Source organism: Podarcis pityusensis (genome assembly GCF_964106645.2).
Source record: "Podarcis pityusensis genome assembly, chromosome: 6".
NCBI classification, from domain to species: domain Eukaryota; kingdom Metazoa; phylum Chordata; class Lepidosauria; order Squamata; family Lacertidae; genus Podarcis; species Podarcis pityusensis.
The window spans coordinates 34,628,473-34,644,076 of record NC_138030.1 but is presented as its reverse complement, the minus strand read 5'-3'; the positions used below and the strand labels follow the sequence as shown (position 1 = coordinate 34,644,076).

The window sequence follows — 15,604 nt, the reverse complement described above, 5'->3', positions numbered from 1 at the left end:
TAATACCATGGATCTTGCATAACAACAACATAAACCATCTGTCAACAGGTCATACGGAATGGTATTCATATGAAGTTCCAATATTAATTTCCAAAATACTACATTTTTAATACTTCCTCCAAATAAGATATATGTCTCTCCCAGACATGTCTTCAAAGAATGTCATCAGGACCGGCATAGATTTTGCTTGCTCTACACAGAGCCAAATACTATTTAGATAGTGGGTGATATCCAACTAAGTCATAGTCTTTAATCAGCCATTGATTTCAGTTCATCTACTCGTGAGTATGACAAGCATTGGATCTCACCCAGTATCTTAATTTTTCTCTCTTAAACTTTGGTATCTTTTGTTGTTGTTGTTGTTTAGTTGTTTAGTCATGTCCAACTCTTCGTGACCCCATGGACCAGAGCACGCCAGGAACTTCTGTCTTCCATTGCCTTCCGCAGTTTGGTCAAACTCATGCTGGTAGCTTCGAGAACACTATCCAACCATCTCGTCCTGTGTCATCCCCTTCTCCTTGTGCCCTCCATCTTTCCCAACATCAGGGTCTTTTCCAGGGAGTCTTCTCTTCTCATGAGGTGGCCAAAGTATTGGAGCCTCAGCTTCACAATCTGTCCTTCCAGTGAGCACTCAGGGCTGATTTCCTTAAGAATGGATAGGTTTGATCTTCTTGCAGTCCATGGGATTCTCAAGAGTCTCCTCCAGCACCATAATTCAAAATGGTATCTTTTACTTAAAGTTATTAAACAATAAAGATTTAAATTAACCAACATTAATAAGTACTTCTTTGTATTAACAACACAAAAAATCTGCTGAAAAATGCTATTGTCTGAGTAAACTGAATGTATATTGGCCTCAAAGTAATATTTTGAATCTGCTGTGTTTTGGAAGCCTAACTTTAAACTATTTGAATGTTTTGAATTAGTTCATTGAACTGGAAAAAACCTTGAGGCTGTGTTTAAGTTTGTTCTTCAAATACTTCCCCTCAGTTCAGAAATCTCAGTAGATCAAAAGACTTATTTAATAGATGCAGGTGAGAAACATGACAAAACACGAAAGGAAAGTCAATTTTGCCCAAACTGCAATATTACTGAGGTAATAAATTGTATTGGAATTACTGCCTATCGGTTTATATAACAGAAAATCTTTTTTTAATCCACCCTTGTTATAAAATTGCTATTTACTGGATTGAGCTGGAGGACATTCAGTGAACAGGGTGATGTCTCCCTCTGGATGTGATAGGCAGGGTCTTCAAAGCCTTTTGCCTCCTCTTCCTGCAGGTTCTTCCTCCCTCCAGCTGAACCAGCACAGGTCTTTTTGCTTTTCATGGAGAATTTTTTGTCTTCCTTTGTTTTTTGGTCTCCTTCATCTCCTTGTTCATTGCTTCCTTTCCTTTGTGTGCTCTTTTTAAAAAAAGTTTATTATATCTTCGCCCTTTGTCCTTGCTCCAATTCCCATCCAGCCAGATATTCCTGGGGTAGCTTTCAACTGCCAAGGAGTGACTATCTCCCACAAATGCTTACCATCAGACTCTGTTATACCACTACAAAAAAACAACAACCCATACTTCCCTATAAAGTCCTTTTTACAAAAGTGACAAAGCACCTCAATAAGAGTTGGTCGGTCTTATAAGTGACATAGGTAACTTCAGTGTTTTTGATACTTAAAAAGGTAAAGGTAAAGGGGCCCCTGACCATTAGGTCCAGTCGTGGCCGACTCTGGGGTTGCAGCGCTCATCTCGCTTTATTGGCTGAGGGAACCGGCGTACAGCTTCTGGGTCATGTGGCCAGCATGACTAAGCCGCTTCTGGCGAACCAGAGCAGTGCACGGAAACGCCGTTTACCTTCCCGCCGGAGCGGTACCTATTTATCTACTTGCACTTTGACATGCTTTCGAACTGCTAGGTTGGCAGGAGCAGGGACCGAGCAACGGGAGCTCACCCTGTCGCGGGGATTCGAACCACTGACCTCCTGATTGGCAAGTCCTAGGCTCTGTGGTTTAACCCACAGCGCCACCTGAGTCCAACTTTGATACTTACACCTTTCCAAATAGGTTAATTTCCCTAAATAGATGGCAATAAGATTTTAATCAGATGTTTACATTTTACTTTTAATTACACAAATAATTTATGCTGAAATATAATGTCCTAACATGTTAATGCTTATAATTTCCTAAATATTGGTCAGGTGTGACTGCTATTGCTTATGTAGCCAATACAGCACTGCACATAAACAAGAGGAAAGTAATGACAGGCTTGGAAGAGACTTCCAGCTATAGGGGGCAACATAACTGAAACTGAAATTTGAGGTACTTTTGCCCTTGCTCTAAAGCATGACATCGAAAGCTCCTGCAGTCAGAAATGCTAAATTTGTTCACAGCAAAAAGTGTGATGGGATGCAACTGGATGCACCAGCAATAAAATTATATAATTCCAATAGGCCGGTTCCTAAACAATGTTAAACCATATTACAAACTTTTCACGGCTTACCGTGAAGGAGGAGTTGCTAAAATCACTCCCATCCTGTGGCACTTCCTTTCATGATTTGTTTCAAGAGAAACAAAATACAAGTCCTAGTTCACATGTAATGCTAAACTAATGCTGTCATTTGTTTCTCCCCCAGTCGATAAAGGAAGGAGTGGGATGGGCACAATTTAAGCAGTGTGCACCAGCCTGTTTCTCAGATATGGCAAGCCATAGTTTGTAACTATGGTTTACTGTGAAACGCAAACCAGGCTACTGTGCTCAGAATCTTTTTTTTTTTTACTTTCAGTTATATAAAAACTGTTTTAAAACTCATTCAAAAGCTTAGCTGATAGTAGTCAATTGCAAATTCCAAACTCTGTTATCCCTTCAGTGCACCAGCAGCTGAATTCAAATGTGTATGGCCCCCTAGGCTAAAGGAGTTGGCAATCCCTGTTCTCAAGGGAGAGTTTGGAGAGAGAAAAGTGCATTAGTGCTAAAATGTGAAAGAATATTCAAATAGCCATTTTTTTAATGCACGCATGCATGCATTTCATAGCAGTAGATTGCATAAAATCATGTTGGTTCTTTTGTTAAAATATATTAATGCTACATAATTTATTGCCCTAGTTCCACAAACTAGAGTGCTTTTGAATGAGAATTTTCTGATTATGATCTTGCTGAGGCGACAGCCTTGTATGTAGCATAATTTTTTTTTTTGTCAAGTTCTGGTACAAGCCGAGTGTTTTGTAAACCAACAGTGCTAGGAAATTTTACAGCTGTTCTTCCTTCTTTCTTTCCCCTAGGCACTACAAGAGCTCCCAGAGATGGGGAGGTCCCTGGGGTGGACTATAATTTTATACCTGTTGAACAATTTAAGGCACTAGAAGAAAGTGGAGCCTTGCTAGAAAGTGGAACATATGATGGTATGTTAAAAAAACTTAAAATCAATTCACCAGCTTGATTCCCATATTTTGTAAGATGCAATAATATATTATTTTGTTTACAGATTAATTCTTCCATGACAAATCCTGTTTTTATATGCTGCTTTTTAATATTACATTTATTATAAATTCCAGAGGAATGAATTTTGTTTTTTTTTAAAGTACTGTTAATTTAGATTATTAAAAATAAGGTGTGTGTCCCCCCAGATAAGTTTAATTCTCCAGTTTCCAAGGAGAAAACATGGTTTGAGAGTCTATAGGGTGATTGGTACCAATCCCTCTCTCCTGTGCTTGCAGGCACCTCTGTAAATGACAAATAAAATGGTACACTGAAGTTAACCTATTATGCCCTTGCTCTTAGCCATGAGCACTACTGTCATTCAATGATGCTTTTCTGCATCACTATTAAGAATAGGGCAGATCTGCTAAAATGTGGTGCTGACTTTCCTAATGTAGAGACAGAGAATGCTACAGCCAGGCACCCAGAAATGACAAAGTATATTGTTGCATTGTTAGGAAAATACTCTAATCCTAAATGTCAGGGAGAACAAAATCTAGCATGTGGTTTAAAAGGGGCTTCTCAGTTTTTTAGCATGTTCACTGGCCTGGTTTGAATGAGAGACACATGAGACTTTTGCTCATGTGTCTTCAATTAACCATGGTTACCTGTTATGTGCAAACTGGGAAGCTACAACTCCAAGATTTGGAACACGCCAGGATCTTAAGCCATGTTTCTGAAGGTGGTTTAAGATCTGACTTATTCTGAAACAGGTAACCATAGTTTCCCTCTTTTGGACATAATGGGAAAAGAGTGTTAATTGAAGATCTCCATATATCAAGCTGAGAAAGGAAGGAAGGTAATTGTGCGCCCAACAAAAGGCTTGTTCACATCTTGTTTATTAAGCCGAGATATAATATGAATGCAGCAACTGAGTGTACACTCTTGATTTTTTGTTTTGCTTTATGAGTGTGGTGCATTCAATAGTATTTACAAATAGAGCAGTTACACATAATTTGAAAACTGGTCTTAAACTGCCATTTAAACCCTTAAATGTTTAAAGAATCCTCTAAATTTAAGACACTGATTTTGTGTAAATATTTGTACTGATTAGTCTTTTGAAGCTTCATAAATTGGCTTCCTTTTCAACATTTTTCTAAATGACAGTTTCTAATCAGGTAACAGCATTTGCCAAAACATTAACTTTCTCTGTCTTGCCAGCACTATTTTGCCTTGCCAGCATAAGCTGATAATGACATTTGGTATGGATTTCTAAAATATTTTGCAAGGGCAAAATGCTTAGTTTCAAAACGTAGCTGGAGTCCTGGCAATCTCTTCTGTATTACACAAGATTCCCATATTCAAATCATATGATTAATTAAGGACTGAAAACAGTTTGTTTAAATTTTTGTTCCAGAGCACTTGTTTTATTGGAAAATATTGCCGGAATCCCTCAAGTGAGGCAGCATATTAAGATAGAAGTATTTTTAGGTGTAATTCAATATTCAGCTAATAGCTTTATTTGGAGAGCATGCTGCCATTTGAAAGCATGGGACTAAACTTCCAGCAGTGTAATATCGCCTTTGTGTAAATTGCTGTTACATATTTCTCCATAAAAATAAATTTGCTCTTGACTTCCCTTTGCCAAAAATTGCAGATTGTTCCAGATCAGTTAATTATCATGTGCTGTGTGTTAAAATGAAATTGGTTTTCATTTTCATTGTTGCTCTTGCAGGTCTCATTCTGGGACATTAGTGAATACAAAGTAAAATAACAAGTCCCTTATTTGTTAGAAGGCCCATATAGAGCAACCACTTTTGGTTTCATACTTACTCTGTTGGTATGTTTGAAAATTATAGTATATCACCATTCATGGTGACTTCATGCGAAGTTGAATATGCTACTTAATCTCTGTATTCTATAGAAACACACAAGTTCTTAGAGAATTAAACACATAGACAACGGAAGCTTATAGTCTACCTCTAGCTTTTAAGTGTATTGGGAAGGGGCTTCTATTGGAACAGGGTTGGGGAGTGCTTTCTCCCTGGAGGCCCACATTCCTTTGGAGGTAACCTGTCAGGGACCCTCAAGCCAACAGTGGGCAGGACCACAGTCAAAATAGAGCATGTTCACTACCCTCCTCTCACATACACGCACACTGCCCCATTGATCCATTCACAGCTACATATAAGCAAACCCCATAAACCATAGGGACTCCAGTGGGTACAATCTTTCTATATTTAAAGTGAGGGTATCACCCCACTTCATGTGTAGAGGTCAAGATTGCCTCACTATACTTGTCTAACTGTATAGAGTCCCATAGCAAATGCAAAAAGTGTGTGACATATACATCTCCTTCAAATCTCTGTAAATACACATCAGGGAGCTCTGGCCCAATCAGGATTCCAAAGTATATATATAGATGTTCAAAATCAGGAGTATGTCATCCACACAATTTCCTGCGGAAAACGGTGGTGTACGCCAGCATCAATCATGCTTGTAAAGTGACCATTATGAAAACATGTCTGGAAAACTTGGTGCACAGAAGCTTATTAAGACTTACATTTTTTATTTCAGATTATTATTTCTAATTCATGTCATGATTTTTAAGGATACAAAGAGTCATTTTTTGAATATTGTATGTAAGTAATTGTAGAGCTTATAATACCCCCACAAAAACCTTGGTTAACATCCTAAACTGAGAATGCATGTAAGCAAATTATATTAATTAAATATAAATTAGCTGAGCTTTAGACTAGTGCTGAAGTTAAAATTTGGCAATTAATGCTGAATGAGGTGCCTACCTCTGAAAAAGAATGCCTCAGAAATCCTTATTATAATTCCTAATTAATGCTCATATGCTTTCTTTCTTGTACATACAAAAAAAGGAAATTTCTATGGTACCCCTAAACCTCCAGCTGAGCCAAGCCCATTTCAACCAGATCCAGTAGACCAAGTGCTTTTTGATAATGATTTTGATCCAGAATCTCAAAGAAAAAGAACCACATCAGTCAGCAAGATGCAAAAAATGGACAGTTCATTTCCTGAAGAAGAGGAGGAAGAAGAAAAGGAAGCAGTTAATGGTAGTGGAGGCACAGGTCAGTACATTTCAATATTTAAACATCAGATTAAATTCAGTGCTTTTATCTGTAGTTTATCTTCCCTATTTTATTTTTATTTGTATAGGCTCACCTGTTCCTGCAACTCAGGGCAAATTATACATAAAATTAGCAGTGGGGAATCTGTGGCCCTCCATATGATGCTCCATATGATTACCACTGCTATTGTCTCTGAGCATTGGTCATGCTGGCTAGAGTTGATGGTAGCTGGAGCCCAACAACATCTGGAGGATCACATGTTCCCCATTCCTAAAGGCCCAAAGTCCAAAAGTATATGAAGGGAAAATGACCAGGGGGTAGGGCTGGGCGATAACTGCTTTCCAACATCGTAATATACCGCCAGCTAAACATTGTGGTATGGTGGTATATCACAATGTTGGAAAGGAGGTGGGAAGGAAGAAGGCAGTTGCCGGTCACAGTGCCTCTTCCAAAGCGCCTCCTCCTCCAGTGTCCACCATCGCCCGTGTCAAGGCAGTGACAGATGAGGCAGATGCGCAAACAGAGCACCCACCTCGCTGCTGAGTCATGCAAGCGGGTCGGGGGGATCCATAAAACTGCTTGGCTGAGGCAAGGACAGTGGTGCGCTTCTCAGCCAAGCAGTTTACAGAGGCGAGAGAGGAGCAAGCTGTATCGGCGCCTCACTGATGGACCTTGTTTCTCCCTCTGCGGCGATATGAGGGCAGAGTGTGATGACTGTTTCACTCAGCTATATATCCTGAGTCCCTCTTTCTCCAGCACCCAGCTGCAGCTTGTTTCTCCTTCGGTCCGCTGGTAACAGAGGGACTCAGGAGGTGGTGGTTTCATCCATGATGTACCTCTGAGTGAAGTCATCATTGCGGTCTGCCCTTCATACCAGATCTGGGCAATATGTGGATATATTGCCCAGGCCTACCGGGGGCAGGGGCTGGTTTGAAAAGGATTCTTCCCCGAACAGTATAGTTTGCCCCATGATCCAAATCTTCATCCTTTCTTACTGTTCCTAGCTCGATTATATTGCAAACAAGCAAGCAAGCAAGCAAGCAAGCAAGCAAATAAATAAATAAATAAATAAATAGGGATTTGGTTGTTTTACTTTGAGATTGCTTAATGTTTCCAGCTTGTCATGTTACTTGGGGTACTATTTTACTCCAAGAATTGTGAACCATGTAATCACTTTTATTCTTTACAATTATAACTGCCATTGGTGAGTACAGTGGTACATCAGTTCTTGAACAAAATCCGTTCCAGAAGCCCTTTCGGCTTCTGAAACGTTTGAAAACCGAGGCGCAGCTTCCCATTGGTTGCTAGAGCTTCTTGCACTCAGCAGAAGCTGTGTAGCACATTCGGGTTCCAAAAAACATTCGAAAGCAGAAACATTTACTTCTGGGTTTTCTGCATTCGAGAACTGAAACGTACAACAATAGAGGCATTCGGGAACTGAGGTTCCACTGTAACACTTTTGTAATTGATGAGTTTACTTAAAAAGATGGGCAAAGTAATAATTATTTGTGGGACCCAAAATTCAGGCATCCTTTGGCTAGTTTTTCAGGCTGCTGCCAACAGAGCATAATAGATAATACAATGTTTGATTCAGATATCATGGCCAAGTTATGTTTTGTTACCATGTGTACGTTCTGTTTCCCTTGTGCATGCTGTTTTCCTCTATTTTGTAACATGTAGTAACCATGGTTTGCCATGGTATGTGAGCCCACAGCATGTTATTGATAGTCAGATGTTTGGCTATGAAATGAGACTTCATTCAAATTTTTTGTGGTCAAGTTCTTAACTCAAACCCTGCAACCAAGAATAATTGGTTCAATTCAGATATTAATATACTGAAAGTAATTTGTGAAACTTTCTGGTCCCCCCCCCCCCCCCCGTTTTTGGAGAGAAAAAGAACTGTTTTGACATTCTCTTGGAATTTCAAGATACAAAACTACTAACATGGCGAGGCTCACATGTCTCATAGAATCATGGAATTATAGGGTTGGAAGGGACCCTGAGGGTCATCTAGTTCAACCCCCTGCAATGCCGGAAACCATAATTTAGTGTGATGTGAGCGAGCTGCAGTGAGCCTTAGGTTTTAAATAATCCATAGTTAATGTAAATCATAGTTTGTCCATTCAGATGAAATGACAGACTATGGTTAAACAAAAGCAGAAGTGAAAACTTCAAATGTGTCTTCCTTCAGAGTTGCTGTGAAGCCAGAAGCTTTCTGTGGATTGCTCATGTCTATTTGTAAGGCAGTCATATCTTTAAGGTACACCCCCAGAGGTGTTCCCAATCATTTCTCATGATCTTAGATTCAGCAAGGAGAGAGACTCTTTATTTTTTCCTTGTAGGTGTCCTGGAAGTTGTAGGACTGCCATAAAATAATAGCTAGAGTGACTTGCAGTGATCATTCCACATTCATCTTTGTTTGCAAGTCGTCTTTAGTCTTTAATTTTCAAGGTGACTGCATGATTATTATAAAGAGCATAAGATGACCTTTAAGTAGCATTGTGATGTAGCTTCTGAGCTATAAAAGCTTTGGAGCTTGATTTACTGAACTCATTAAAGCATAGACATCCTAAACTCTGTATTTAATGCCGCATCATTGTTTCAGGGTATGCTAGAGCTTTAGAGTCCAAATTTGCTCCATTTGCTCCACATGCATGTTCTGAGATGCATCCTAGGGCACCTGGAGCGGTATCCAATCCCCTCATTCCATTAGTACAATATTTCACACTTGCACAATGGAATCTTCCCCCCTCCCTCCAGGCACACCCTGCACCTTCTCAAAATCTGCTCTAGAGGGTTTGGATTGTGCAGGGAGAGGAAATGGGGAAGGGAGTTTCATTGCACAAGTAAAATCCTTATTTTAGTGGAATAAGATAGTTAGCACTGCTTCGGATACAAACTTTATAGTTTACACAGGTACATAATGTGAAACTGTTTGCAGATCACTGGCGAACAACATTGGGAGAGGGAATAACAATTTCTAAAGGAACAGCACTTGGCAGAAATAGATAGGCAAAGTCTCTGCATGTAGCTTTGGTTTCTCATCTGCTGCCTGGATCTTGATTAGCCTAGTCATCCTTGGAACTTTGATTTTGCAGGCATGCAAAACGAGGAACTTGTGAGAAAATATTTGTAAAAGAAGGTGATACTTGAAAAAACCTATATTGGTTTATAGCCCTGCACTGTTCATCTTTAAAAGTAAATTTAAAAAGTTAAATTTCCAAATAGGGCATGACATCCAGTTTTTACTGTCTTAAAGGGTAAATTTACCAAATCCTTTGATATTCTCCTGCATAAGTCAGAGCAAAGTCAGACTTCTGAATATAGCATCCAAAATTTGGGCTAGAGGCCCTGCTCAATGTACCAGCCGATAAACTGTAGAACTGAAGTCATTGACATTTCCTTCATTATGATCATGTACCATGTTTGGTTACATGTGTGAGAGAACATACACATTTTCTAATAAACAGTGAAAGTATTATATGGTAAAAGGAAATGCAATGATAGATCTAGTCAATCATATCTGCAGTATGGAGATTTCAGGTATATAAAGTTTGCAGTAGCAAATTACATGGGATAACAATATGGATGGAATTTTATGTTTGACATTTGCTTTATAACCAAGCCAAGAAGGTGCCTTTGTGTGCAAGTCATCATGAAGATATGACAAAACTAACAAGTTTCCTTTTAAACAGCTGTAGAAAGCAAAGAAAGACATTCAGATTCTTCCGACTGGATGAAGCCTGTTCCTAGTTACAGTCAGACAAGTAGTTCGATGGATTTCAGAAACTATTTATCAAGGGAAGAAAACCTAGAGCCTCTACCTAAGAACTGGGAGATGGCATACACAGACACAGGCATGATCTACTTCATTGAGTGAGTACAAGTTTGGTATGCTTGTGTGCAATTTAGGATTGACTGAAGTGACTGAAGGTTTTTTGTTTGTTTAAGAGGATATTGTTTTTGCCAGTTAATTTGCCTTTTAAAGGGTTACCAGTCCTTACAAGTTAGGGCACAATCCTGACTTCCTCCCTTTCTGATGGTGCCTTGTAGAGCAGATGGGCTGCTACCACATTCACAACCCTACTACTCATGGAAGCCCAAATGTAGGGGGGAATGATTAGTCCCAGTAGGGGCTGATCACTGCATACTGGCACAGTGATTAGTCCCCTGTTGGGCCTGATGCCATTATATGATGGCAGTGAAACTGACTCAAGACCCAGCAGAATCTGAGAGAGCTCAGCCTCATTTTAGGACTTTCCACTGGCCCCTTCCATTGGACTGCCCATGGGTTCAGTGGCTGACAAGAGGGAGAACTGGGCAAAGAGACACCTCTATCTAATCTAGCCCCCCCCCTCCCTCAGTTTAGATTCAGGGAGACTTGGATTTTTATGCCCCTACCCCAAGAGATAATGTTGGTATGTTCTAATACAAAAGTTAATTTGAAGGAAAGGGCAATTATGGCGTTGCAATTTTTCTATTATAAGGACAATTTCTCTCTCTCTCTTTGAAAAATGAATTTCCCAAAATTAAAGGTCTGTGTAGATTGTTCAGGATAAGCTTCCTTTTATAGGAGGCATCTCCGTAAATATCCATATTTAAATATGTGACAAGATAGTCAGTGAAACCTACAATAATAATTTTAAGCTTTCATTCTTAAAGTTGTATCTTCTTAATACAACTATTAGCCTGTCTGCCAATTTAGAGATAGTAAGGTCACCCCAGATCTTGCATATGGCCTTCAGTTACGTAAATATTTTGAGAACACAGTGCTGCATTTTGAAAAATAGATCTCTATCTTTTCTGGCCTTTATGGTATAAAATTGCACCATTCCATATCTTAAATGACACAAGAGATTATGTATCTTTACATAGGTATAAGCTCTTAAAAGCAAGATGAATAGAGTATGTTTTTATGTCTATTTCCAAGAGAGCCAGAAGGGACATGTGTATTTTTGTTTCAGTAGGTCTGTTTGTTCTCTGCTGAACTTACACATACACCCACGCAGTTTCATGGAACCACTAGATTCATCGTGCATTGAATGCTGAGTTACCAGCATTTTTTGACAACTGTAACCTAGGTTAACCTTCACGCAAAAGATGCCTGCTGTTTTGTAGTAATAACAGCATGAACTGTGACCATGAAACATAAACCCGAAACCATTTATGGCTGATTATTATTTCATTCCTTGTGTGAATTCTTCCTTCACAACTATACAAAAGAACATGATTCAAACATGTCGAAATGTATCATTTTCCCTCTTTGGCCTCTTCATCACAAATAACATTGGTGGTATTTTCCAAACAATTACAAACCACAGTTGCATTTTGCAGTTAGTTTTCTATTTTGGAATATTTGTATAAGTGGGAATTAATTCCACAAAACCTATCTTCATACAAGCTCCAGTTCCACAAATGGAGCAACTGTGTGCCATGGATCTTTTGCTCTCAGTTAGCACTTTGCTGTGAGGGATATTGCCTATGTGATTGCATGTTTGTGTAACCCATATCCACGTTAGACTGTGTAATAGGGAAGAATCTGTATGTGATGGGGACTTTTGTAAACAATCTTTAACTAGATCCTTTGCGTCCTACAGTCACAACACCAAAACTACCACCTGGCTGGATCCTCGCCTTTGTAAAAAAGCCAAAGCTCCTGAAGACTGTGAAGATGGAGGTGAGAAACTCAGAATCCTGTTACTTAAGTAGGGTTCAGTTCAGCTCTGGTTGAAATTGCAAAAGTACTTTTGGTTTTAATACCCATACAAGTAAACTGCACATTTGAATATAATTTGTCAGAAAAGTTATCTTACCCACAAATTAAAACTATCTAGCATCTTGGTTCTAGCTAATCATCCTAGTGTAGTTTGTAATAAGAGAAGGCTGTGAAAAACCTGGGCTTCAGAGCATTGATGCAGTTCTGTGTACAGTGGTGCCTCGCAAGACGAAATTAATCCATTCCGCGAGTATCTTTATCTAGCGGTTTTTTCGTCTTGCGAAGCAACGCTATTAGCGGCTTAGCGGCTTAGCGCTATTAGCGGTTTAGCGGCTATTAAAGGCTTAGCGGCTTAGCTGCTAAAAGGCTATTAAAGGCTTAGCGGCTTAGAAAAAGGGGGGGAGCGAAAAAAAATCTCAAGACTCGCAAGACATTTTCGTCTTGCGAAGCAAGCCCATAGGGAAATTTGTCCTGCGAAGCGCATTGAAAAACGGAAAACCCTTTCGTCTAGCGGGTTTTCCGTCTTGCGAGGCATTCGTCTTGCGGGGCACCACTGTAGTCTCAGACATTATGGATATGTACAAAGCTGAGCTGAGGCTCCAATACTTTGGCCACCTTATGAGAAGAGAAGACTCCCTGGAAAAGACCCTGATGTTGGGAAAGATGGTGGGCACAAGGAGAAGGGGATGACAGAGGACGAGATGGTTGGACAGTGTTGTCGAAGCTACCAGCATGAGTTTGACCAAACTGCGGGAGGCAGTGGAAGACAGGAGTGCCTGGCGTGCTCTGGTCCATGGCGTCACGAAGAGTTGGACACGACTAAACAACTAAACAACAACAACAACAATCCAGGCACAATAAAAGGAGCTTCAGCATTTTCTAACCCAAGCTTAGTCCTGGAGGCAAAGGCAGAACTAGTTAGTTGATTGTTAACACCTTTGGCAACATCAGAGGGAAGTGGTAATGTAGCAGCTGTGTTTACCTCCTCCATTAACATATAAATGCAACATTTTCTAGCATAAAAGGACGGCATACAAGTGAAATGTGTAGGCAGGAGGTACGTGAGGGTGGCCTTATGTCATGATAAATTATTTTAAAGCGAAACTACAAGAACTGCTTTTGTTCTAGAATGAGTTTTTTTAAATCCTACAATGAAATGAGTGAGGAAATGCAGCATGCCCAGCCACAGTTAATTTCAGTATTTGCAAGTAAGAAATATGAGAAATAGATCTGCAGTACGAAATCCCACTGGATGAATTGAAGTAGATAAGGCAAAAATAAATAAATAATCCACAGCAAACTATTGGTATTTAAATGTAAATATAATCTATAATTAATAAACTCCATTGTTCTTTTCCAATTACAGAGCTTCCATATGGTTGGGAGAAAATAGAAGATCCTCAGTATGGAACATACTACGTTGAGTAAGTTTTCTCATGCTTCTTCATAGCTCGATTTTATGATCTCATAGAGAAACATAGCATGATATGTAAACAAGTGCAAAGTTCTACTTTTTGTTTTTTAATAACAATAATAACAAATAAATAAATAAATAATTTTTTTTTTTATTTCTACCCCGCCCATCTGGCTGGGTTTCCCCAGCCACTCTGGGTGGCTTTCAACATAACATTAAAAACAGAATAAAACTTCAAACATTAAAAACTTCCCTAAGTTTTATTGTGCTTAAAAACCATGATTAGGAGGCCAATATTTAGTTAATGTTTCCGCGTATCTCCCAGAAGAATTGAGTAACATCTGCACATACATAGTATGCATTCGTGTTCCATAGATGGATAGATACATACATTCCTACAGCAAGTGAAGCAGTAGTGTGTTCTTAGCTTTCTGTCCACAACTGACTGCCTGTTTTGTTTTGTTTTTTTTAACAAATACCCTACTTTGTCAATAGTACTACATAGGACAGAGATGGGAAACTTCCAGTGTGGGGGCTAAATTGTTTATTTGGTTTAGTTTATTTAAAGGCATTTCTAAACTGCTTGTTATTTAAATATCTCTGAATGGTCTACAAAAATATAGCAAAAGCAGTATTGGAAAAGCAGAGTCAGTTAAGGAGAATACCCTAGATTTTGGCATTGAAAGCCACTGAAAAATCAGGCAAGAATAACAGGGTTGCTTCAGTACATCTGAAACTCTCCAAAGCACATTTTGATTCTCTGAAACATGATCTTTCTCAAAATAGCTTAAATATCTCTTATAACTATCCTTATAGTTCTGCATGTTTCTATTTAAATACAAAATACTACACCTTACTATCTTGCAATGGTTATACAACAAGCACCCTGGATAAAGCATGGCTTATTTTAGCACCGATCGTGAGATGCTTTTATTGTGTCCTTGATTCAATATCTCCACTGCACTGTAAGTAACAAACAAAAATCAAAGCTAGATGACGTATTAGGACTACCCAGGTCACTCTTCCTCAGCACTTAATGCCCGGTTTTAAAGTAATCTGTTCTGGAAAATTGATTGTGAGTTTTATGTAGAAATGCTGGCATTTTAGTCTTATTACAGTTAATATTTCCTCCTCAAGCTCTAGTTTGACTTCCTTATAAAAGTGCTCCTCTATAACAGCATTCAGGATAATTAGAGGCTACTTTATTTCATACAGAAAAAAGAAACATTTTTTTTCCGTAATATGTCCATAAATTCCTGTGTTTAGAAGTGCAGATGGGAGTCTGGAAGGTTCTAAAGTTTGAGCAGAGACCAATATTTGGAGGAAGATTAGTGTTTGGTAAATTGAATTATTGCACTAATTATTGCACTGTACTTCAGAGAATATCACAAGGCCTTCCATGATAGAGAGATAAGAGTGTGTGTATGTGGGATTCAAAAATGAAATTGCTACTAGTATTATCAATATAAACACATAACACACATAGAAAGCTGCCTCGTGCTAATCAGACCATTGGTCCATCTAGCTTAGTATTGTCTACACTGACTGGCAGTGGCTCTCAGGATTTCAGCCAGGAGATTCACCAGCCGTACCTGGGGATGCTAGAGATTTAACCTGGGACCTTCTGCATGCAAGGCAGATGCTCTACCGCTGACCTATGGCCCTTCCCTGATCTAGTCCTGTCATTGTCATAACAGAGTGCTCTGTCTCCTCAAATATGTAGTAATGTAAAATGCAGGTAATAATGAGGCAGTTCTGGCATGTTTTGTTGGGTCCTTTTTGTTAAACATTATCCTAGGGGGTATTCCAAAATGTTAGTGGACAAATCTATAGATTTGTCATAAGGTTTAACTCTGATCTTGATTCGTCATTCAGAAATAATAAACCGATGCAAATCAAGCAAGGTTGGTCACTGTCAGTCCTATTAAATATGCTATATAAGTGCAGAAAAACCTTTTAAAGATGTGTGATT

At 39.1% G+C, this 15,604-nt stretch overlaps 1 protein-coding gene across 4 annotated transcripts in view; it reads left to right on the top strand.

Moving 5' to 3' along the window:
• Positions 1 to 15,604, top strand: part of MAGI3 (membrane associated guanylate kinase, WW and PDZ domain containing 3) — a 110,509-nt gene that overhangs the window by 43,097 nt on the left and 51,808 nt on the right. For all 4 annotated transcript variants that reach the window (XM_081009781.1, XM_081009780.1, XM_081009783.1 and 1 more), the window contains exons 3-7: positions 3,269 to 3,388; positions 6,293 to 6,502; positions 10,198 to 10,378; positions 12,100 to 12,179; positions 13,585 to 13,642. In XM_081009781.1, the coding sequence (XP_080865907.1) occupies positions 3,269 to 3,388; positions 6,293 to 6,502; positions 10,198 to 10,378; positions 12,100 to 12,179; positions 13,585 to 13,642 (649 nt within the window). The remainder of the gene's footprint in view (positions 1 to 3,268; positions 3,389 to 6,292; positions 6,503 to 10,197; positions 10,379 to 12,099; positions 12,180 to 13,584; positions 13,643 to 15,604) is intronic.